General features: G+C 45.0%; 1 protein-coding gene across 4 annotated transcripts in view; it reads left to right on the top strand.

Annotated features, from left to right (window-relative positions):
* The first annotated feature begins 1289 nt into the window (after nt 1-1289).
* Nucleotides 1290-23629, top strand: part of Fam20b (FAM20B glycosaminoglycan xylosylkinase) — a 43895-nt gene continuing 21555 nt past the window's right edge. The window contains exons 1-3 of one of the 4 annotated variants that reach the window (XM_052737291.1): nt 1290-1534; nt 13130-13628; nt 20416-20502. In XM_052737291.1, coding sequence (XP_052593251.1) covers nt 13252-13628; nt 20416-20502 — 464 coding nt within the window. In that variant the 5' untranslated portion in view covers nt 1290-1534; nt 13130-13251. Of the gene's footprint in view, nt 1535-1889; nt 1996-2390; nt 2711-2734; nt 2894-13129; nt 13629-20415; nt 20503-23629 lie in introns of those variants that run through there. The other 3 variants (XM_052737287.1, XM_052737288.1, XM_052737289.1) reach the window with 3 other exon arrangements.

Raw genomic sequence — 23629 nt, 5'->3', positions numbered from 1 at the left:
AGAGTCCGTCCTCAGTGTCATTAGAATGACAGAGAAGAAGGGATACTTTTGGGTGCAGTGTTTGAGAGGAACTGTTGACTTCCTTGCAGGGTTCTTGCAGGGAGAAGAGAGGAAATGAGGAACTATTAGAAATATAGGCCTAGATGGAGAGAAAGACAGAGATGCAGGATAGCTTGGGGGTGGGGTGGGGTGGGCTGGGTCAATACCTAGTCACCTTGTCCTTTATTCAAATGGGCTTTTTATACACTACCAAGGAGAGATGCAAAAGACCTCCCCCTTTTGAGTTCAAAGCACAACGTACAGCCAAGTGTAGACCCTTCAAAACACCTGGTAACCATGCCCTTGCCCCAATCATCCCATTATGCAGCCCTGCTGGGTAAAGCAAGTTCAGATTCTCTGACCTTGAGTAAGGCCATACTAGAGAGCCTCTGTGGGCCCCCACATGTGGGACGAAGAGCTGACTGCCAGCAGACCCATGTTCCTGTTGGGAAATAAGGCAGATTCTCATTATCATCCGGCCAATTTCCCCAAGAATTGTGCATTCTGTGGTCAGCTAACGACCCCAAACCTTCTCCACTCCATGCAGTAAAAGGCTGATACAGTCAGTACCTTTGTCGCTGGCCTGTGCACTCCTTGCAGTGATTAATGCTTCCAGTGGTGATTAATGCTGCTTTTCCTCACTAGATCGTCTGGGGTTGGGCGTCAAGTCCAATAGTTCCTCTGGATTTCCTCATTGAAAGTGCTCAACACACACACGCATAACAACTAACTTCACACAATAATGTATTTTCTGCACACATTTCCTATTTAAGCCTCACAGCAGTCTTGTGAAATAGGTACTGTGATTAACTGCCATTTTCCAAGGAACCTCATACTCAGAGATGTTAACTGGTATACCCTAAGGCATACAGGCAGGGAGAAAAAAAAGTCCGACCATTTCTTTCCTTCTTGAAAGAAAGGCCTGCTTAGTCTCTCCCCCCTCCTTCCCCCCCCCCCCCCCCCCCCCCGCGCGCCCTTACAAATGGTATCCCATGAAGAACGGACACCATAATATTTTAGGGTCAGGCAGACTATGTGTAAGCTGAGTATATGGTGAATAAATGTATGCATTATACAGTAGATGCTGTGTACGGAGTAAGTGGAAAGGACACGCATTAAGTGGAGGGGGAGGAGCATCTCATTCACGCGGCTGGAGTCTAGTGGGTGGGTGCAGGGTGCTGGAAATCAAGACGCATCTGATTTGCCCTCTTGCGGCTTACAGTCCACCGTGAGGGACAAACCTAAAGCAACTGCTATTACAATAAAATTATCAGGATCTTTGTTACGTGCGACTGAAAAGGTATAGCGGGGAGCTCTGCTCTGGCCCGAAGTTTTAGCAATTCCCACGGTTGGGAAGTCTAGCCTCTTCTGGTCAGGGAAGGACACTTTTAGGTAGAATCTCCAAGGAGAAGTCAAGACAGCAGAGCGAAAGAAAGAAAATCATTTCTTCCGAAAAGAACTTCACCTAGATGACTGCGGGAAAGCAAAAGTGGAGGTAAGAGAGAAGCCAGAAGCTAGTTGATGTCAACGGGCTTGGTTGGGCATACCCGCGGACGGTGGCTGCGGCGGAGTTGAACGGGGGGGGTGGGAGTGAAGGGGTTAAAGAGGGCGGCCCGGAGCGGCCCGGTAGTCCCGCCCACCCGCCACGGGGGCGGGGCCGCGCCCAGTGCGCGCTGGGATTGGCCGTGGGGAGGGCGTTCCGCGAGGACCGTACCAACAGCCGAGCGGCGCGGAGGCGGGGGTGGGTGTGGAGCGGCCGGCTCCGCGGGGAGCGGCGGCCGGGGAATGGCCGGGCCGGCAGTGGGCGGGAGCCGCAGCGGCGGCGGCGGCTGCGGCGGCGGCTGGGGGCGGTGAGCGCGGCGTGGGGCTGCCCCTCCCCGGAGGCGGCGGGGGCGGCCGGGGCCGCGCCGCACCGCACCGCGCGGGCGGCTATGGAGCGAGCCTGAGGCCCGCCAGGTGAGCGGCGCGGCGGGAGAGGGCGCGCGACACCCACCCCCCCCCCCCCGGGCGCGGCGGGAGGGAGGGAGGGAGGGAGGGAGGGCGGGCGGGAAAGCGCGGGGGGCGGGGCACCTCCCTCTGGGGCCGGATGCGGGGCTCCCGGCTTCCCCGCGAGGCTGCGGGCGGCTCGGCCGGTGGAGCCGGCCCTGCGGAGGCGCGGACGGTCGGGAGTCCTTGCGGTGACCGGTGCTCGCTGCCGAGCACTGTCCCCGGAGGCGCCTGGCCCTGGCGTCGCCCTCCGATCACGCTGAGCTGGTGTCGGTGGCCCAGGGAGGAGCGGCGCTCTCGCCCGGTCCCTGCCGGGCCCGCCCGGTGGCCGAGGAGCGCGAGTGACCTGCAGGCCCTGGGTCGGAGAGAGCAGCCGTGTCCTGGGGTCGGGCGCTCGGTGCGCCGTGGGGCACAACTTGAGAGGAGACCGTAGTCCAGAGTGGGCTGCGCTGGCGGTTTCATTTCCGGGTGTGATGATGGCCCGGCGTTTCAGAGCGAACTCAGACGTTGCCTTCACGCCGAATGTGAACGCTGTCAAGCCGTGTCCTTGATTGTGGATAAGACATTCTTTTTAATCAGGAGTCAGTTAGCTGTCAGGCTCCTGATAAAAAGGAGAAAAGGGGGAACAAGGCGTGGATGGTCCTTACACAATTACTTCGTTAAAAGACTATCTTCAGTAGGATGGGTAAGGAGTTTACAATTGCGGGAAAGATACGTTGAACGTTGTCACTTGGGTCTAGGGCCAGGTGTCAGGGTCATCTACTCAGCCACTTTCCCTCTGGACGTTTGACGGCTCACGTTGGAAGGAAAAAAGAATTCGATCTTTTCACTATTGAGATCTACACTTTGTAATACAATCAGTAATCAGGTAAAGGTCAAGATTGTCATTTATTAACCATGCCTATATTACTTGGGTTGAAAATCCATGCATGAATTCCACTGGGCTAGTGATTTCATTGTGCTCCTCCTTCCCTGAATTTATGCAAGACCCGAGAGCACTTCTGCATCATCCTGAGAAACAGGTTCAGGTATTAAAGATGCTAAATTATTTGTTTAGGCTCTGAACCAGTTTAAGGTAACTTTAAAATTATTAAGTTAATAACTTTCTTAAAGTTTGTGAAGATGTTGGATTTTGTGTCTCAGAACCAACAGTTAGCCATCAACAAGATGCCCATTCCACATTTGAAAATTCGTATCAAAGGAGAGCAGTACAGTGCTTGGTGTGTCCCTTTAATCCCAGCCCTAGGGAGGCAGAGGCAAGAGGATCTCTGTGAGTTTGAGGCCAGCCTAGTCTACAGAGCTAGTTCCAGGACAGTCAGGACTGCTACACAGAGGAATGCTGTTTCAAAAAAATTAAATTAAATTTTTAAAAATCTGGCTAGGAGGTGGTGGTGCACACCTTTAATCCCAGCACTTAGGAGGCAGAGGCAGGTGGTTTGAGGCCAGCCTGGTCTACTTCAGAGCTAGTTCCATGATAGCCAGGGTGACGCAGACAAACCCTGTCTCAAAAACAAACCAAAAAAAAAAAAAAAAAAGAAAGAAAGAAAAGAAAAGAAAGAAAGAAAAGAAAAAGAAAAAATCTGGGATTAATAGCTTTCCTTGTGAAAATGGGGTTGATTTGTTTTTTTAAAGCTAGTGTCAGAAGATAGGTACACTTTGTTTAACCACGTGCCTTTTTTTGTATGTATATATTTTGAACAAATGTATACTTTGGAAAAAGCAAGTCACTGGCTTATTTTTCATAATCTTTTATATCGTAATTATTTTATGCTAAGTTAATGATTATTTGCTTTTAGTCACTTCTCTTGATTTCCATTCCAGCTTTTTCATACAGCCTTAAAGCTTCTGATGTTTTTAAAAACCTTCTGATGTCTTAAAAAACTCTTTTCTGAATTTTCAATTCCTCAGTGAAATTTTCTGTCTACTCTTGGGACATGAATTAGCTCCCTGTGACTACTGTTTCAGTGCTGTAAGTGTAATGCCAGGAAGTTCCGCCGTCAAGTTGATAACTATTTAAATCTTAACTCTAAGATCTCACTCTGGAGACTGCTGTTAGAGTGCACCGTTACAGTTAGGAGGAGATACGGATGTCAGGTCGAGCTGTGATTGCATACGAGGTGATTTTGTGGATTGGGGTAGGGAGCACTGTTACCCTGAGATCCTACAGTTGTAATTCATAGGGTGCATAGTAAATGTACGTGAGTTATTTGTTGAATTAATAAATGAAAATTAGTGTGAGGAAAACATAGATATTCTGGTGCAAATACTAGATTTTTTTAGCCCCCCCCCTTCCAATCAAAAGGAATAATTTAAAAAAAAAAGCCAACGCTATGTGTTTCAGATTTCTGTTGGAAATGTGCTGTCAAGGCGAGTGTCTGCAAAGGGTACTGTTTATTGGTGTTGTCTTGAGATTCTGTCTTGTGATTATATGGTGTTCCAGCCACCTGCAGCCTGTCCAAGTCTGGTCATGGGGAGCTGCACACACTTTCTCCTGCCACCTGTGTTGGCTGAGCAGTTGGATGGAGGGCCAGTGTTTTTACCTTAATAGAAGAATTCTTGGAAATAACCATACCAGCAGCATCAATGCTGACCATCCACATGTCCCTTATATTGGAGATGGGAAAGGAAGGTTCTGTCTCCCTTAAGTACTTCTCCAGCACCTGCATATCTTCCCTCTTTTCCTTCTTTGTGACTAATGAGTTCAATAATGTGAGCCTGGGGTGCAGAACATAAGTCCTTACTTTGCCACCGAAATTCCTTTCTGACTAACTTAAAATGTCAGGATAACAGCGAGAGCTGCCTAGAGAAGAATACAATGCAGAGATCTGCTACATGGGCTTGATTACAGAAATTAATAAACTCTTCTCTAAATAATGAAAAGGTCTTCTGATGCAGGTTTCTTCCTTGCCAAAAACAGAAGAAATGCCTGTCTCTAAAGAACCTTAGGGATGCAGACTGAGTGTCGGATGTGCAGAATGAGACAGTGTGCTTAGGTATGTTTGAGGTCAGTATTTTGTGAGAAAGTACTGGCCGCTTTAGAGGAGACTGTTATAAAAGGAGGCCAAGGGCTAGGAAATGATGAATGCATAAGAAGGAAAGAGCCAAATGCAGAATAAGGAAGTCTGTTCTCAGATGTTGACTTTCTGCTGTGTGCATAGCTTTGCCTCATTTATCTAATGTCTCAAAATAATATATCAAGTGCTAATTCTTACTTTAGGTATACTTTTGTGAGAAAATGTATTGCAGTATGTTGTATACTTTGTTTCTTTTTTAAACAGTGTAGTCTAGTCCTTCTTGTCTCAAATTTAGGATTACTAGCATGCCTTACGGAGGACAGTAATTGAACACGGATTTGAGGTGATGGTGAACTGTAGGCTGTTTATGCTCTTTACCCTTCTTTTTTCTCACTGGATATGCCGTTAATAGTCTGCCTGCCTTTTCTCACCAGTAGGAAAGGGTACAGCTTCTGGCCTTCTGTGGAGCAGAACCCAGGTCACTCTGCTTCCTGAGATCACACTTCAGATAGTTAACTAATAGGCTTGTTAGCTTCTGTAGACTCTGAGCATTAGTGACTGAACTTTGTACCACTGGTGGTTGCCCAAGACCTTCTTAATTCTTCTCGCGTTCCTTCCCCTGGCTTGCGTCCTGTATATATACATTTTATGTTGTGTGTTCTTCCTGGAGACGAAATAGGACTGGAGAGAAGACTCGGTGAATAAGGTTCTTGCCATGCAAGCATGAGGACTTGGGATGAGATCCTCAGCTGAAGGTCTGAATAAAAACTGAGAGTGCATGGCAGCTTTTAATTCCAGCACTCCAGAGGCTGAGACAGGGTCTGCTGGACAGACTGCCTGATTAGACTAGCTCAGTGGGTGAGGCACTCCACCTCAGTCAATAAAGTGGAGAAGGATTGAGGGTGACGCCCAACATCGTCCTCAGGCCTTCGCGTGTAAACACACACACATACATATGAATGCCACACACGTGCATATAAAGAAAATAACATGCAAGTCCTAATGGTGGATCTTCTTTCAGAAAACCATTGTCACCAGGGGATGGTGGTGTACTCCTTTATAATATCAGCCCTCTGGGAGGCAGAGGCAGGCAGATCTCTGTGAGTTCGAGGCCAGCCTGGCCTACAGAGTGAGTTCCAGGACAGCCAGGGCTACACAGAGAAAACCTGTCTCAAAAAAAAAAAAAAAAAAAAAAAGAAAAGAAAAGAAAGAAAAGAAAACCATTGTCAATAATACTTGAAGATCTGATTTCAGCCTTGTCTTCTCTATCATTCATTTATCACTCTTGGGCAATGTCTTCTTGGACTTTGTCCATTCTTTCTCCTAACATCTCCAGGTTGTCTTTACTCCCAATCCCAGCCAACATCAGGAAACAGGTTAGCAGTAACAGTAGTCTAGAATGGCCTAACACAGCCTTAAGTGGTGGTCATGTACTGATAGTTGAGACTGGAACCCCTGGAACACAGGAGCCGCCTTACACCGTGTACCTTAAAGCACTTTCCAGTGAGTGTCTGCTCACCGGATACTGCCTGGGTCTCTCTTGTACACCACCCCTTGTTATAATTGTTCTACTTTCTTTCTTTCTTTTTTTTAAAGGGAGAAGGTTGGAAAGTTTTCCAAGTTAAGGTTTAAATGAAACGGGTTGCGAGTTTTTTATTTATCTTCTTAAGAGAGAATAGTTACTTGTTGTGTCTTCCATTTTAGCCTCACACTGGGGGCAGATTCCTTAATGCTTCCTTACAGCCTGGTGGTCATTTCTAGTTGACGTCCTTCACAAGGAATTGTTAAAACTTCACTTGGAGGAACCTTACTTTCCAGATATTGTCTGGATGTTTAAATGGAAATGAAAATAGTAAGGAAAATCAAACAGTCCAATTTGGACTGTGTGGGGATTAGATTGTTTATTAATACCTGTCCTTTAAGCTGCTCTCAACACTTAAGTTTTAAGAGCTTTAAGCCTTAAATAGTTTTAAAGACAAAAGTCATCATCTTTAAACACAGAGTGAGTTTTCTGAATGAAAGGCTTGTGAAAGGCATGCTGTATTTCTGATTTTTGTGTGAAACAGAATTTAGGTCATGCTTCCCATCTGTTTTAGTTACATTGATCATGTTGGAATTGTATTTGTGGCTAAGGGGCAAAGGATGTAAACTCTTAACAGCTAATAATAATGTGACTTACTGCTATAATGTCAACGCCAGTTAAAAATCAAAGGGTCAATACATCAGGGTGAAAGTATCTTGTGCCCTCTATACTAAAGAGTTTGGAGTTTTGCTATTGTTTATGCTTTGGCTGAAATACAAAGGATAGGCGTTATAAGCTGAGCATGTGTAGTATGAGTATGTGATATTAACCTCAATTGCACTGCATAAGTATAAGTAAGATTGTAAAATATATAAGTAGATTTTAGTAAGTGATTCATACTAGGGTTGGATATGAAACGACTCTCCCAAAATTGTGTGTTGAAGCTTGACCCCATTGCATTGTTCAGAGGTGAGGCTCTTGGGAATTGGCTGGATTATAAGAGTGCTAATTTCATCAAAGTCCACTGATGAATTCATAGTTGAGTGACTGTTAGTGGCCTAGCTGGAAGTAGATCAGTGGGAGTGCCTTTGAAGAGTGTATCTTATTGCTAGACCTTTTCTCTTTGTCTCTGCTTCCTGGCCACCATGGGGTGAGCATCTTTGCTCTGCCATGTGCTTATTGTAATGTTCTGCCTCATCTTGGGCACAGAAGCTGTGGAGCTGGCTGCTGATACACCAAAACCTCTAACCCCATAAGCCCAAATAAACGCTTCCTCTTTTAAGCTAATTTGTTCAGTTGACTAACACAGCCAAGTGGAGAATTGACTTCTTGTGTCACTTCTAAGAGACTGTTTCTTCTTAAACATCTACACCACGTGGCAGAAAAGAAAACATAACTTTTATAATAACTGTTGCTTCATAGGAGTCATTAGTAATCATTTATAAGAATAACCTGATCTAACCATCTATCAGTCTGCTCTTTATTTATGCTTAATGATTTAGTGTCACCACCGCCACCCCCAAATTATTTTTAGCCATATGCCTTGTTTTCCAATCCCCTACCTCCACCCCCAGAATATTTAACATCACCAAGAGTTGATAGAAGACATAATAGAGAATGTTCTACAACTGCTTCAAATATAGTTGCTTAAGACAATGATGTGTTTTTTCTTATAATTGTGTAGGTCATGTGTTCTCAGTTGGCTACTGCCCACCTGATATGGTCTGGGGTCTCTTGTATGGCTCTGTTCATCTCAATTCACCTGAGACTGGAATACCTTTGATTACTTATCTTTCTGGTGTTTCAGATAGGATAGCCAGACTAGCTGGGTGCACATGAAGCCTTTATCTATATAGGTCACTCATGTAGCAGTCAAACCAAACTGTCTTTACATAGTAGCTAGATCCAAAAAGTAAATGTGGAAACTGCGAGGTGTCTTAATGCTGAGGCTCAAAAGTGGGACATAGCCACTTGTCTAGCCTTTTGATCAAAGCAAGCTGCAAAGCCAGCTCAAATCAGGAGGAGGAAAAATAGACCCCGCCCTTTGGTAAGAGGAACTGTCAGTGTTTGACCCCGCCCTTTGGTAAGAGGAACTGTCAGTGTTTATCTGTAGAAATAGTAACAAGAAAATCTTAATTCAGTTCAAATCTGGGCTGTCTGAATAGATAGCCTTTACAGGTAAAGGCACTTGCCACCAAGCTGATGACCTGAGTTCAGTCCTCAGAACCCACAGGGAGGTCCTTTGATTTCCATACATGTCTTGGGTGTGTTCGCCCATACATTCGAAATAAATATACAAATGTAAAAACTTTGCATTGAGATCTTATTTTTTCTACACTTACCAAATCTTCAGTTTTGCTAAAACCAACACTTTCCAAAGAGATTGTTTGAGACAAGGGACCTTATAGTTTGTAGTCAGGATGGGGGACAAGGAGAGAGCATGCATAAATGTGATCACATACTAGCTATTTAATAAAGTCTCTGTGTCACAAACCCCCTAGTCCTCTGCACAAAATGTTTGTTTTGTGGTACTTTACAGTCACAAGGCTTTCATTCATGTGGTAAAAGCCTATTTTGACTGTGGACATTCTGGAAAAAGAAAAAGGAGAAGGAGGAGAAGAAGAAGAAACAACTTCTGTTCACTTTTACTGAAACTTTCACTTTTCATCGCTGTGGATAAAAGTTGGGATTAGTGTGAAGTTGTCAAATCAGAGGCCCATTCAAAGGGGCTCAACTGTCAATGAGGCTCGGAGCTTCTCTCGAGCTGTGACTTAGAGGACCCCCAGGAAGTATTGGGCTAGATGATCTCATGTCCGTTATCTACCTGTGAATTTTAATTGCACAATTTAAAGGCCTCTGTATCACTATGTTTTTCTGTATACCTTCCTCGCTGTATCACTGGACTTTTGAACAGAGGACTTTATACTAAGATATCACATTTCCTTCCCTCTGGACCTGTGAAACGCTTGTTGAAGCGCTTTACGGGCAAAGGTTTGTCCTTTCAAACATGTGTCACCTACAGGGTGATGGTATATGTGTGTGAAGAATGGAAGTAGATGAGCCTGTGTGGCAAGCCCTACGTGGGCTGCCGGGAGTGAACTAGGGTTCCTAGGAAAACTGCTTAGGAAGATCCGCTTCCCAGAACTCTGCACTGCGGGTTCACGCCAGCGTTTAGTGTGGAGACTTGGCAAATGTTCCACTTGCACTGCCTCTTTTATAGTTAACACTTTCCGAGTTCTGTTATTACCTTGAGTCTACTTGTTCTGTGAAGTAGGCTCTGTTCCATGTAACAAACATGAAGACAGATGGCCGTAAACACTGGACAGTGTCGCACGCACGCACTGTGTGAGCGTTTTACAGCAGGAGGTGAGGACATGACATAGAGCAGGCATACAGCGCTGCTGTGGGAATGCTAGGGAGGTTTTCCTGAGGAGTGTGGAGTACACACAGTGACCTGCTTTTACTTTCTTACATCTGAAGTGGATGATCTTAACAATCCAGCTTGCAGGTTGTATAGTATACTGCTTGCCTCCAATCAAAAAGACTAACAATAACCATTTAAAAAGCCTGGACGCTGGGTCCTGGGGTCCCTTTCTCAAGTGTAAAGGAGCAAGGGGGATCCTCCTAAGGAGCTGTATTTCTGAGCAGGGAATTAGGAACTATGTCTAAGGCAGTTTAAGGCAGAATGTAGTTATGCAGTGGTCAGGAGGGAGGTGGGGAGGGAGTAGAATGCCCTTGGAGGTGGGCCTTGAGAGAAGGGTTAGGCTTTAAACAAGAGGTAAGGAGAAAGGAGGTGTTTTAAGGGCATCGAGGCTGAAGAGAACCAGCATCACTGAGTTAGCTCATCAGTGGAAGCCCAGACAGACAGTCAGATGGCTGCCTCACTCAGAACATTCAGAGTAAGGCTTTAAGGCCCTGTTAAGGAATTTTGAGATTCAGGATGGTCGAGGGACTAATTAGGCTCTATTGAAGCCTGCAGGTCCAGAAATCTGTTCTTTCCAGGGTCCAGTAGGAGGTGCTGAGCACTGCAGAGTACTAGTGGCTGGGGTTGTGGAAGTGGAAGACAGTGGCAAAGAACAATGCCAAGTCATTGGCAGGTATGTGGGCACAGCCGGTAACCCCCCCACTCACCACACTGAGATGGCTGTGGGTTCAAGGCCAGCCTGGACTACGCGGTGAGGCCCTGTCTCAAACACTTTCTCTCCGCCTTTCAAACAAAGACGAAAGAATAGTGACATACTGCGTGCAGTCTTAACTTATTTTACCTGGAGATGGCAACCCATCAGTCACAAACATGAAAAATCACCTTTTTCCACATCTGCTCTCACTCTAGAATAGTGATAATGTTAGTAACAAGTGAATTCTTCAGTTTCCCCAATATAAGTTTCTGTTCGGCCTGAGTAGATGAATTGTTTGCAGCCCTGAGATGATGAGTATGTTCTTCTGAGGCCTTTTCAAAAGGTAATGATATTTCAAAACCTACACAAAGTTTACAAACTGGCTTTCAGATTTGAACCTTTTTGTCTTAATTTGGGGGCTTCTGAAACTTGCTGTTGTGTTGGTGATTAGACGGAGATGACTGGAGTGTATAGCTCAGTGTTGGAGCACTTGGTCAGCATTCCCAAGGCCCTGGGTATCATTCCCAACACAACAAACAGAACAAGCCTGATGGGGTGGTACATGTCTACACTCCCTGCAAGTGTGTGTGTGGTGGGGGGGGACGGGGACAGAAAGATTGCTTCAGGATCAAGGCCAGCCAAAACAAAACAAGTTTGGAAGTGCTGTTTTTATATTATGAGGGAAGATTATTCTCCATAAAATATGCACAACCATTAGATATGTATTATCAAAGTCTCGTTAGCCAAACTTTAGACCCAAAGTGCATTCTATAGACAGGAAAAGCCTGTTTAGCTGCCCCCTTTAGCCAGAACTGTCCAGTGCTCATCTGTGACTCTTTGGGGGTGGAGGTGCTAACGATGCTGGTGCATCTGTTTCCTCTATCACTACACCCCGCAATGTGTATTGTTGAACAAATGAGTGAAACAACAGTATCATTAGGGCTAATATTGAAATCCACTCTCCTAACACTGCTGTTGTGCATAATTACCAGGAACTGCTTTTACTGAGTTCCATGCCAAATCTGATACCATCACAATTACATTGTAGCATAATGAAACCTATTACTTTGTGTGCTAACTTAAAAAATAACTAAATAAAAACAATTACATTTTCAGTTGTACTCACACAGCTTTGGTTCCAGCTTAACCGTGTGTGTGATGAGAAATGGTGGTGAGACAGAACAGGTGGCTGGGGATAATTAGGTGTGACTCCAACTTTCACTTTCTGCTTCCTTCATGAAAAGAACAGGAAGGATTGGTTGAGAGTGAACGTCTCATCAGCTGGCTCAGGGCAAGGCATTGCTCACAATGTTGCTCTTGGGTTGTTTCCAGTTGTGAAGGAAGCAGCCTCAAATTTAGATGGGAGTGTCTCAGCTCAATAGTTGGCTCTGTTTTTTGTATTGGTCTTATTTCTTAGATCAATGGTTTGAGTTGTTGAATGAATTGCAGAACGCAGCGACACCCTGTTATCTTCCTGTCATTCACGTTGTCCCAGTGCCGTGTCGTACAGGCTGTTGGCAGACGGCAGAGTGAGCTTGTGCACGGTTTGAAATGGCCTTGTGGAGCTACACATTGTAGCCTGTGTCTATAATCACAGCACTTGGGAGCTATTAGCAGGAAGACCGGGAGTTCAGCCTAGAACTACATGAGACCTGGTCTCAAAAAACAAACCAACAAAGCCCAGTGCAGTGGGAAGCAGTCTCAGCATGCAAATACAATTGAATTGTGTGTTTCAACACCCTCTGTCTTGCTCACACCATTCAAGACATAGCAATGTTGCTATGGTTCAAATTTCACACGCTGTCTAATCATATTCTGTTAACAGCCAGATGGTAAAGGGGAGTGGTTTTCCTTCACTTAATTCATCCAGATTGGATTATCCATATTTTACCAGGAAAAATAATTAGTGGAGGTTTGACCAAGGAGAGTACGTGTCTGAGTGTTGTGCTTAATCACATGAACACAATGTGTCTTTGTATTTGAAAAGGAGGTAGGCCTCTGTCCTGGACTCTTGTTGGTATTCTTGGGAGTTCCTGTTGTTCAGGGTAACAGAAAACTTACATGTGGAAGGGAGCTGGGAAAATTATCAGACGTGACAAGGATTCACTTATGGATTTGGAACAGTAAAACTTGGGAGTTAAGAACTATGCATAGCTCAGTGTTTTGCTTTTTGTTTCCCTCCCTCGTTTTGATAATTTTTGGAAATATATATAGCAGCCAAATGGCTCCTAGATGATCGCACTTCCTAATTAAAATGGGAATGTGTTTCTTAGAATTTTCCATGTACCCAGTATCCTTCCTAGGTCTTTCCCACACTGTTTTTATTAATGGGCCTTCTCAACGGAGGATTAGCAATCAGTCACTAACAGGGTAAGTAACGTATCTTGCAAACTGTGGAGGTAGAAGGACAGACTTCCTGATCTGATCGTGCTCTCTGCTTTGGCCTGCAGGAATTGTGGAGGTACTGCAGTGAAGAAATCGGTAATCATGGAATCGCCTTGCTGATCATCAGCACCTGTCCGCCCTGCTGAGCTGAGAGCAAGTGGGTCGAGGAGGAGGAGGAAAGGCCACCATGAAGCTAAAGCAGCGTGTCGTGCTGTTAGCAATACTCCTAGTCATCTTCATCTTCACCAAAGTTTTCCTGATAGACAACCTGGATACATCAGCGGCCAACCGAGAGGACCAGAGGGCTTTTCACCGAATGATGACTGGCTTGCGGGTGGAGCTGGTGCCTAAATTGGACCACACCCTGCAGTCTCCTTGGGAGATTGCGGCCCAATGGGTGGTGCCCCGGGAAGTGTACCCTGAAGAGACACCAGAGCTGGGAGCAATCATGCATGCCATGGCCACTAAGAAGATCATTAAAGCTGACGTGGGCTATAAAGGGACGCAACTAAAAGCTTTACTGATCCTTGAAGGAGGACAGAAAGTTGTCTTCAAACCTAAGCGGTGAGTCGTCATCTTAGAAGGTGTGTGCTGGGTGTTGATTCATTCACCTTGGGCTTTATATAAGAGTGTCCTCCCTGCTGTTCTTTTCAGTAAAAAGACAGCTGGACTGGAACATCTCCAAAGTCTAGTGCTGAAGGTCAGTGATTCTCTGAGTGGAAGGGACCTATGGAAACCTGTTCTGGTTCCTTCAAGCCTGTTCAGAAAGCCAGCTGTGGTGGTTGAGTCCTGTAGTCTGAGCTCAGGAGGGTGAGGCACAACCTGGGCTATGTATAGGAAGGTCTAAACAAACAAGTGAATTTTTGAACAGAACTAACCTTGATTTCTCTGGGGCTTTGTTTGTTTTGAGACGTAGTCTCACTGTATAACTCAGGCTGGCCTGAACTTGGTGAGCCTCCTGTATCCTGCAGGCCTGAGCTTCCATGCCTGGCTGTTGATTTCTAGTGTGCTAAATATCTTCAGTGCGGCAGGTGCCAGATACAAAATGAACTGAGTAGAAGATAAACAGTTTGTTGACCCCCGCCCCCCCAAGAATAACCAAAAGCTGGATAGCCAGAGATCAGGAGCTGCAGAGTTTGAATGAGCCCGGAATGGGAGAGGTCAGTGCGGAAGCAACGACTCTTACGTCTAGGGCTTCCTTGTGTTTTGTTTGTTTTCTTGAGCAGTTTCAGGTTCATGGAACATTTTAAGAAAAATACAGACAAATCCCATTAACTACCTTTTCCTCCAGTTTTCTCCTGTTATTAATGTTGTTCATTAATCCAATTGATGAGCCAATGATAGTCTGTTGATTAAAGTCCATTGTTTGACTGGACATAGCAGCACACACTTAATCTTAGCACCACTTGGGAGGCAGAGGCAGGTGGATCTCAGAGTTTGAAGCTAGCCTGGTGTACTTAGTGAGTTCCAGGACAGCCAGAGCTCCATAGTGAAACCCTGTTTTGAAAAAACAAAAACCAAAAGAAAAAGAAAATTAATTAATTAGGGTTCACTCTTTAGGGCTATATTCTGTAGATTTAGGCAAATGTCTGTCACTGTAATATCTTGTGGTTCTCAGCCCTAAAAGTCTTCTGGGCTCTACCCTTCCCTCTCTGCCCTTGAACCCCTGACACCCACTGCCCCTTCTATTGTTTTCATAGCTTCTGTGACCAACAGAACATGGCGATTCACATTCTTCTACCAGAAGTTAGTCAGCAACAAATGTTGTTAGAGTCTGGCACTGAACATTTTTTTTCATCTCCCAATGAAACTTTAGAGAATCATACCTTTAGACTTCTTGCTAGAGTGGAGGGAGTAATATGAGGGAAAGATGTGTAAAATATAATTCCCTTATTATGCATTTATTAACAGATTAAAAAGGCACCTGGGGTATGGATCCACTTAGAATCCCAGAAATGAAAGAGGTCAGTATTTGTCTGGACCTGGGAAGTACTGGGCAAGTTAAAAAAGGCAGTAGAATCCAGATGTGTTGGAGCACCCCTTTAATCCCAGCACCCAGGGGGCAGAGGCAGGAGAATCTCTGAATTTGAGGCCATCCTGGTCTACTTAGTAATTTCTAGGACAGCCAAACTGTATAACGCGACCCTGTCTCGAAAAACAAACAAACAAAATTCAGGAGAGCTGTTACGGTTGTGCAAACCTGTTATCCCAGCACTTGGGAGGTAGGCCTTGAGAGCAATTTCTGTTGAATGCACACCATTTGCCAAGCGTCACACCAAATCCTGTTAACGCCCGAGTCAGTTCAGTTCCTATTTCCATAGTAAGAAAACTGATTTGACAAAGTTGCCTCATAGTAGTTTAGTGGCGCTGGAGTTTGACCCTAGATCCATCGAATTTTAAACAGCTTGTCTTCTCCCATACAGTTTCTTTGTTTGCTTGGTGATGTAGAGTACCCATCATGAAAATAAAACAATGACTAACTTAGGGTCTTGTGTGTGTGTGTGTGCATGTGTATGCACATGTGCCGTGGTGTGTTTGGAAGTCAGAGGACAACTTGTGGCAATCAGTTTTCTCCTTCCACCATGTGGGGCCCAGGAATGGAACTCATGTCATCAGGCTTGGTGGCAGATGCTGTCACCTGCTGAGCCGTCTCATTGGTCCACTTAGTTCATTTTGAAGTGTAGTTCTTGATCTCTTGGTTTGTAGCTTAAAGGATCAATAGCATAGGCAGAGTATTGGGGTATGGGATGAAAAATTCTATGGAAAGAAATTATGACTGTTGTATGTTTAAGTGATCCACAGCCACTATTTGTAGACTAGAGAATAAAAGATGATATGGGATTAAGTATGTTGCAGACAGATATTTCTGGCAGTTGTAGACTGTAGATTTTACAGACATGCCCGCAGTGTTCAAGGAAGGTATAATAGAGGCAGAAAGACCAGGCTGATGAGTAGGAGAGGTGGCAAGAGGTACATGTGGAAGCCCTGGTCGCTCTTGCTTCATCTCATGTCTTTGTTATTACTCTGTACCACACACTGCCTTCCTCTTCCAGATCCTGAATGACATTCCACTCTTCTCCTCCCCCTTCTTCTTCGCCAGGGTCTCACTTGAAGCCCTGGCTGGCCTGGAACTCATTATGTAGGTCAGGGTGGCCTTAAACTCAGAGGTCTGCCTGTGTGCTCCCCCCCCCCCGCCCCCATGCTGGTATTTAAGGTGTGTGTCACTATGCCTGGCTCCCTCAGCTTTAAAATGTTCAAGGTCTTCCCGTTGTGCCCCAGACAGCGCATCCTCTCCAGCCTGATAACAAGGGGCCCCAAAGTCTGGCCTTCCTGTCTGACGCTCTCAGCCTTACTCTCCCTTGGCTCTTTGTCCGGCTTGGTGGAGCCCCAACTCTTCCCTGCCGTCTCCTGAACAGCCAGTTTCTACTCCCTCCCAGGGCAGCCTCCTCTTCTACCAGCACGGTGGATGGCTTGGGTGAAAGCGTTGCCTCCCTCAGTCGCTGCACACACTAGTGTGTGATCTAACTCCCGATGCTGTCACAGACAAGGGAGACTGGGTGTGGGTGGAGGTACTTACAGAAAGTCCTTCCAGACCTTGAACACTTAACAAAGGACTATTCTGACCTCTAGGGTCTCAAAAGCTACACATCGCCCTGCTGTAAGTGCAAGTTAATGTCCTCGCTCAGACGCTGACGTCCTTCACTAGAAAGACAGGAGTGATTTTATTGGCAGTTACTGTATGAATTCTGCTCCTCTGCCAGTGACTTAAGACGGAGCATTTCCTGTTTTGAGGAGAATCTAAATCTAGTGAAGACATGCACCTTCCTTTCTTTAATAGCCTCTGTGGTCTTAGCTTTCTGGAGGTTGGTTCACACCCTCCTTTCAGAAGTGTTACATATAACTTTCAGGAGTTATATATAGATAGATGACATATACAGGGGTACAGTATAATACTATTATTTATGTTTTTTACTACATTATAAAAGTGATCTCCTCCCCCCCCCCCAATTTAGTTGTATCCATTCTAGAAGTAAATTTGAGTTTTACAGGCAACAGCTGCAGTTAGATTGGAAAAAGGACATAAAGCAGGGAGGGACCTTAGACTAGGTAAAAGTGAGGGAATGATCTTAGTGCATGCTGAAAGGGCCTTTGGAGATTCCAGGTGAGGAAAAGGAAACCCAGAATCCTAACTTTCATATTTCACGTAGTTAAAACATGAGCAAAGAATTGAGACCGCGGGGCTAAGAAGAGGCTCACTTGGTAAGTGTGCTCCTCAGAACCCACATAAGAAACACCAGGCATGGGCTGGGGAGATGGCTCATGGGGAAACTGCCAGCTGTGCGAGCATGAGGACCTGAGCTGGAGCCAGGAGTGGTGACCGCAGTCCCGGTACTTCGGAGGTAGAGCCAGGTGGCTGTCCAGGGCTTGCTAGCTCCCAGTCAGCTGTCTTAGTCACTGTTCTATTGCTGTGAAGAGACACCGTGACCAAGGCAAACCTTACAAAAAAGAAAGCATTGAATTGGGAGCTTGCTTACAGTGTCAGAGACTGACAGAGAGCATGGTGTCGAGCAGGCATGGTGCTGGAGAAGCAGCTGAGAGTTACATCCCAATTCACAAGCAGAGAGAGAGAAATGGAGACAGACAGGGCCTGGCCTGGGCTTATGAAATTTCAAAGCCCCCCTCAGTGGCACACTTCCTCCAGTAAGGCCATGCCTACTCCAACTAGACCACACCTCCTAATCCTTGTAATCCTTTCAAATAGTACCACTCCCTGATGACTAAGCATAAGAGTCTATGGGAGACATTCTTACTCAAACTATCACACTAGCTAAAGCAGCAAGCTTCAGATTCAGTAAGAGACTGTATCTCAAAAATAATAAGGTAGGATGCAGTAGAGGAAAGATATCCCTGCATCAGCCTCTGGCTTCCACACACACTCATACAGGTGCGTGCATGTGCGTGCACGTGTGCGTGTATGTGTGTATACAAAGCCAGGCATGGTGATATATGCTTGTAATCTCAGTACTGGGGAGGCAGAGTCAGGGGGATCCCTGAGACCCACTTGCCAACCAATAAGTTCCATATCAATGAAAAATTGATTACAAAAAAGTTAGGTGGGACTGGAGAGAGGCTCAGTGGTTAAGAGCACTGGCTGATCTTCCAGAGGTCCTGAGTTCAATTCCCAGCAACCACATGGAGTCTGATGCCCCCTTCTGGCCTGCAGACATACATGCAGATAGAGCACTCATACATAAAATACACATACATAAAATTTAAAAAGAAAAGAAAAAAGTTAGATGGTGCTTAAGAAATGATATCACAGTCATCCTCTAGCCTCCACAGGCATGTACACACATATGCATACACACCCATACAAATTTGTGCACATACACAAAACGTACAAACATACATCGCAGAATTCTGACCTGACTCCAGTGTGGTTCCTTCATTTGATTCCTACTCCTCTTTGCTATCAAGCTTACCCTTAAAGTTTCCAGATGCCTCTGAGCTCATGCCCTTCCCTCGGCAGCCTTTAGGATTATTGGCAAGGTCGGTAATTCTTCAGCGGAAGGAAGTACTGCGCTGAGCTCCTGAGATGTATTCAAGGGCTGTTCCCCAGCTGTCTGGCCACCTACACCTGTGGTAGAGAGAAAAAGTGCTTGCTAGAGTGTCAGCTTTGGTGCAGTGGTATTTTTAAACTGACAATTTCAAGGCAGCCAGTCTAAAGCTGAGAAGCCTAAGTAATTACTTGTGCTAGGAACTTTAATGCCTGGTGTGCGAATCAGGCTGAGAAGAAACTGATGCCACCAAGATAGTGATGTACGCTGGCCTTCTAATAGGCCTTCATCTTTTTGCCTTGAAATTATGCTTTAGAGGTAGGGTTCCACCTTGTGTTCTAAGATCACTGAAGGGCGGTACCTTTTGCGCTTCCATTTCCCACTTGATCACTGTGTGTGTGCATCGGAAATCCTGTGTTCAGTGGAACTGCTCTGCACTGGAGTCGAACTTCTCTTTCCCAGGCTGCTTCTAAAGCCCTATAGGTCCCTGCTGACTCAGGAGTGCAGGTGAGCAGCTGTAGGTGAGCTAAGTGCTTTTTCCTTCCTGGTTAACAAGTTTAAATTGTATCTGTAAAAATGAGTCACTGAGTCAGGCGGTGGTGGCGCCCGCCTTTAATCCCAGCACTCAGGCAGAGGCAGGCGGATCTCTGTGAGTTCAAGGTCAGCCTGGTCTACACAGAGGAAACTTTAAAAAAAAAAAAAAAAAGGCATTGAAAGAAACCTTCCAGTTTGTTTTTTTGTTTTTCCACATACGTTGGTGTTTTGCCATGGGTGTTGGGTCTCACAAACTGGAGTTACAGACAGTTGTGAGCTGCCATGTGGGTGCTGGGAATTGAACCAGGGTCCTCTGGAAGAGCAGTTAGTGCTCGTAACCACTGAGTCATCTCCCCAGCCCTCCAGTTTTCCTTTATGTCATGCCTGTGGCGTAAATCCATCAGAATGCTGTTTAAGATGAAAGAGACCTTAGAAATACTTTGGTGCAGTTCCTGGTCTTACAGATAAGAATCTCTAGACACAGAACAGAAAGGGTTTGCTCAAGGCTAGCCTATCACTGCTAGTCCAGGATAAACTTGAAAAGAGAGCAGGAATGGTTATTCAGACTGCTGTTGGCAGAAGTACCTTTGCCATCTCATTAAACAGAGGTGTCAGGAAGAGCTTCCCCCTGCAAATTTAAAGTCTCCTATAAGCCTTACAGTAGGCATTCTGGTAAGCAAAGGTGTTCTTTGCTTTTTTAGTTATGTTAATAAGCATTTTAAGACATTTACTAAGCAGCACAACTCTGAGTGAAATACTATGCTAGAGATACAAAGATGGTTCTTTCTTTCTTTCCAGAAACTCACCTTGTGGTTGTTTTACTTAAACTACACTGGCCGGGTGGTGGTGGCGCACGCCTTTAATCCCAGCACTGGGGAGGCAGAGCCAGGCGGATCTCTGAGTTTGGGGCCAGCCTGGAGGGCCACACAGAAACCCAGTCTCCAAAAACCAAAAAACAAAAGAAAACAAACAACCCACTCCATTCCACCCCCCCAAAAAAACCACTGCACCGCAAGACTTTTTTAGAAGTAAACCCAATGTCTTCCATGTTTTGTTCAAAGATTGACTGCTGAGGTAGAAACAGGGTCTGGTTTTTGTCTGAACTCATCTCTTCATCTACCAGCCGTGTGTGCGAACACCCGGATCTCAGGGTTGACGGGCGTGGGGACAGGTCAGGCTTGTGGAAGTGGTTCTCTACCTCTTGTCTGTCACTTCCGACGCTGACGTCATCCCTGTCTGTCTGCCTCCCGTCCTTGCAGGTACAGCAGAGACTATGTGGTCGAAGGGGAGCCGTACGCTGGTTATGACAGACACAACGCAGAGGTGGCAGCCTTTCACCTGGACAGGTGTGTACTCTCTTGTGGGTCCTTTTCATCGTCTCTTTCAGAGAGAACTGGGATTCCTTAAGGAATGAGAGATGTGGCAATAACATGGGCATGGTCCCTGTTCATAGCTTATGAATTAGTGCCATTATAGTTCTGTAAATACCCAATATTTGGGTGCTGCCTTAAAAAACCACACTAAATCTTTTTAAGACGTTTATTTTTCCTATGTGTATACATATATATATGAGTGTATGAGTAGTGTTTTGCTTGCATGTATGTCTGTGCATCGCATGTGTGTCTAGTGCCCAGGAAGGCCAGAGGAGGGCACTGGAGTCCCTGGAACTGGAGGTACAGATGGGTGTGGGCTGCTGTGGGGATTCTGGGAACCACATCTAGGTCTTCTGCAAGAGCAGCAAGTACTCCTAGCCAGAGCCATCTGTCCAGCCCCAACAGGGCTAAGTATTTTTAATCCCAGACTTTTACTTCCTATTACTTCACTTCATTCTTGGCGTGCCTTATGTCATGGTTGAAGATATTAATTGGGCCTCGTAGCCTTCCTGTTTTGTTCTGTTGTGAGTAATACTGATTTATTTATCCCCATAACTGAACATACATAGCATGGAATTGAGAATGGGTTTGTTGTTCTTTATACAAAACATACACAGCTTCAAAAATCAGAGTAGTTTTTTTTTTTAAAGAAACAACAACAAAATCACCATGACTTGTAATATATGACTAATATAAGTAGCTAGTTGTGGTGGCACACACCTGTAATCTCTGTAGAAACGAGACAAAGACACAAGGACTGGGAATTCAAGGCTGGTTTGGGCTCCATAGTGAGATTAAAACCAACCTCTACATAGCAAGACTTCCTCTCAGAAAACTGGGGATATGGAGACCCTCTAGAATGATGGATACTGTTTTTATAGGTCCCTCTTAGCCAACTCTGGTATCCCAATTTCTCCTCACCTATACTCTTTCCAGTCTGACAACACTAAGAGACATGATTATGGGCTCAGGCGGGAGGTGGCTTGAACCCCAACTGTGAAGGGACAGCAGGAGAAAGAGAAGCTTTTTAAAAACATATGAAGGAATCCCAAAAGAAAAGGCCAATTTTTGTCTTTTTCTGGGTTAGGAAGAAACTCATATTTTTGCGTACACACATTGTAGTAGAATATGGTCCTCACAAACACAGAGGACTGGGACTGGAGAGATAGCTTAGTAGTTAAGAGTACTTGTTGCTCTTCCTGAGGACCTGGGTTCGATTCCCTATACCCATGCAGCCGTCTGTAACCCGAGTTTCAGGGACTCCAACAGGCATGCAGGCTGTGTGCATACATACATGCAGGTAAAACATTCATACATATAAAGTGAAATAAATACTGTATTTAAAAAAGAAAGACCAGAAGCAGGCCTGAGCATGTGGTGCATACCTGTAATTCCTGTGCTTAGACAGCTAAGGGAAGAGAAGCAGGCGTTTGAGGCTAGCCTTGGCTAGTGTTTAAAGAAGACTAACATGGATAACTAAATAGTGTAGGTAGTAAAGAGTAACTGTAGTTATTAATGCTAATAAACGTGGGATAGGTTTCTTGTCACTAGAGATATTTAAAGATGCCTTTGGAACCATCACTTACTATTCTCACCTGCTGAAATCCCAAAGACTTCTTAAGGATAATGTTTTATTGTCAGGAATTTATTGAATTCATATACTACTTAGAGCATTGTTAATTTTGTCGTTGTTTTATATCAGAAATATTACTGTTCGTAGACTTTGAATGAATAACTACCTTTTAGTGCACATATCTAAAATATTTCTAGGAAGTACTATGAAAAGAAAAAAGAAAAATTTTAAGTATATAGATACACGTATATCTTACTAGCATTTTGTAGTTGAGAAAACTTGATAAGAACTTAGTATCTCTAGATAGGGAAAAAAATTAAATGACTGCTTATAATACTATAAATGTTTACAGCCTTTTAAAGGTCCAACTCCTCATTTAATGGCATACTAGAATTAGACTGTTCAAACCTTATCTGTCTACTTTCTTCCCTCCAAACTTTCTGGTTTCTGTTTATTGGACACGAGCAGATCATGAAGAAAGCCTTATTTCCTCACTTCTGGATCAGTATACCCAACATAGTGAATTTCATCAGTCTAATGTGTGTAGAGTGATATATCATTATTATTTTATTTTGTTACCTCCCACCCCCAATTATTGGCAAAATATATCTTTTCATAGCATTAGTTTGTTAAATAGTGAAGTATTCTCTGTATAGGTATGGTTACTATTAAGCCAGGTATGATTGCTTCTACCTGTAATCCCAGCACTTGAGAGGCTGACACAGGAGAATTGCCTTGAATTCACAGGTAACCTGGGCTACAGTGAAATCCTGTTTAGAAAGAAAGAAGATAAGTGACATGCATGTGATGTTTATACACACCTGTGTGTTTACGCAACTGTGAGAGAAAATGCTTATGCAAAATGTCAGTTGCCAGACTTAGGACTTAGGATGCTGTTAGTTTTCAAGTTCTGGACCTCTAAATTTTCTTGAGGGAATGTGTATTTTTTTTTTTTAACCAGGAAATGTCATTTTAAAAGAAAATAATAGGTGTGGTGGTACACAACTTTAATCCCAGCTCTTGGAAGCAAAGGATCTCTATGAATTTGAAGCCACAGTGGTCTGCCTAGCAGTTCTAGGCCAGACAAGGCTACATAGTAAGACTCTGTCTCAAAAACAACAGAGGTCCTTGCCATGCCAGGTGGCTGGCAGGGGCAGGACTCAAAACCAGGAGCTGCCTGGGGACTCCAGCCCTTGGCCATGATATAGCAACAGCTCTGCACCGTGCCATACATCTGGCTGGGGCACGATTCAGACAAGTGCCACCAGGTGCCTATGGTACGGGCCAGTCAGACACCATTATGGTGAGCTAATACAGGGTAGGAGGTGGAAGAGAGGTGGAGCAGTTAATGGGCTGAGGAGAGGCAGGTCTGAAGAGGTGAGGGCAGTGAGACACAGGCTAAGGCGAATGGCCTGCTTGCCACCTGAGTCCAAGGTGATGCCTGGGCCTGGACTATTGCTAAGGGCCAGTCTTGGTCTGATACCCTGAAGCAGCTAAGGAGGCATGAGTTGATGTCTGTGGCTCCTG

This window comes from Peromyscus californicus, unplaced genomic scaffold, assembly GCF_007827085.1.
Source record: "Peromyscus californicus insignis strain IS unplaced genomic scaffold, ASM782708v3 Scaffold_14__1_contigs__length_90479793_seg_2, whole genome shotgun sequence".
NCBI lineage: Eukaryota > Metazoa > Chordata > Mammalia > Rodentia > Cricetidae > Peromyscus > Peromyscus californicus.
Note: the sequence above shows the minus strand (reverse complement) of the source record. Positions and strands in the feature narration are given on the sequence as shown.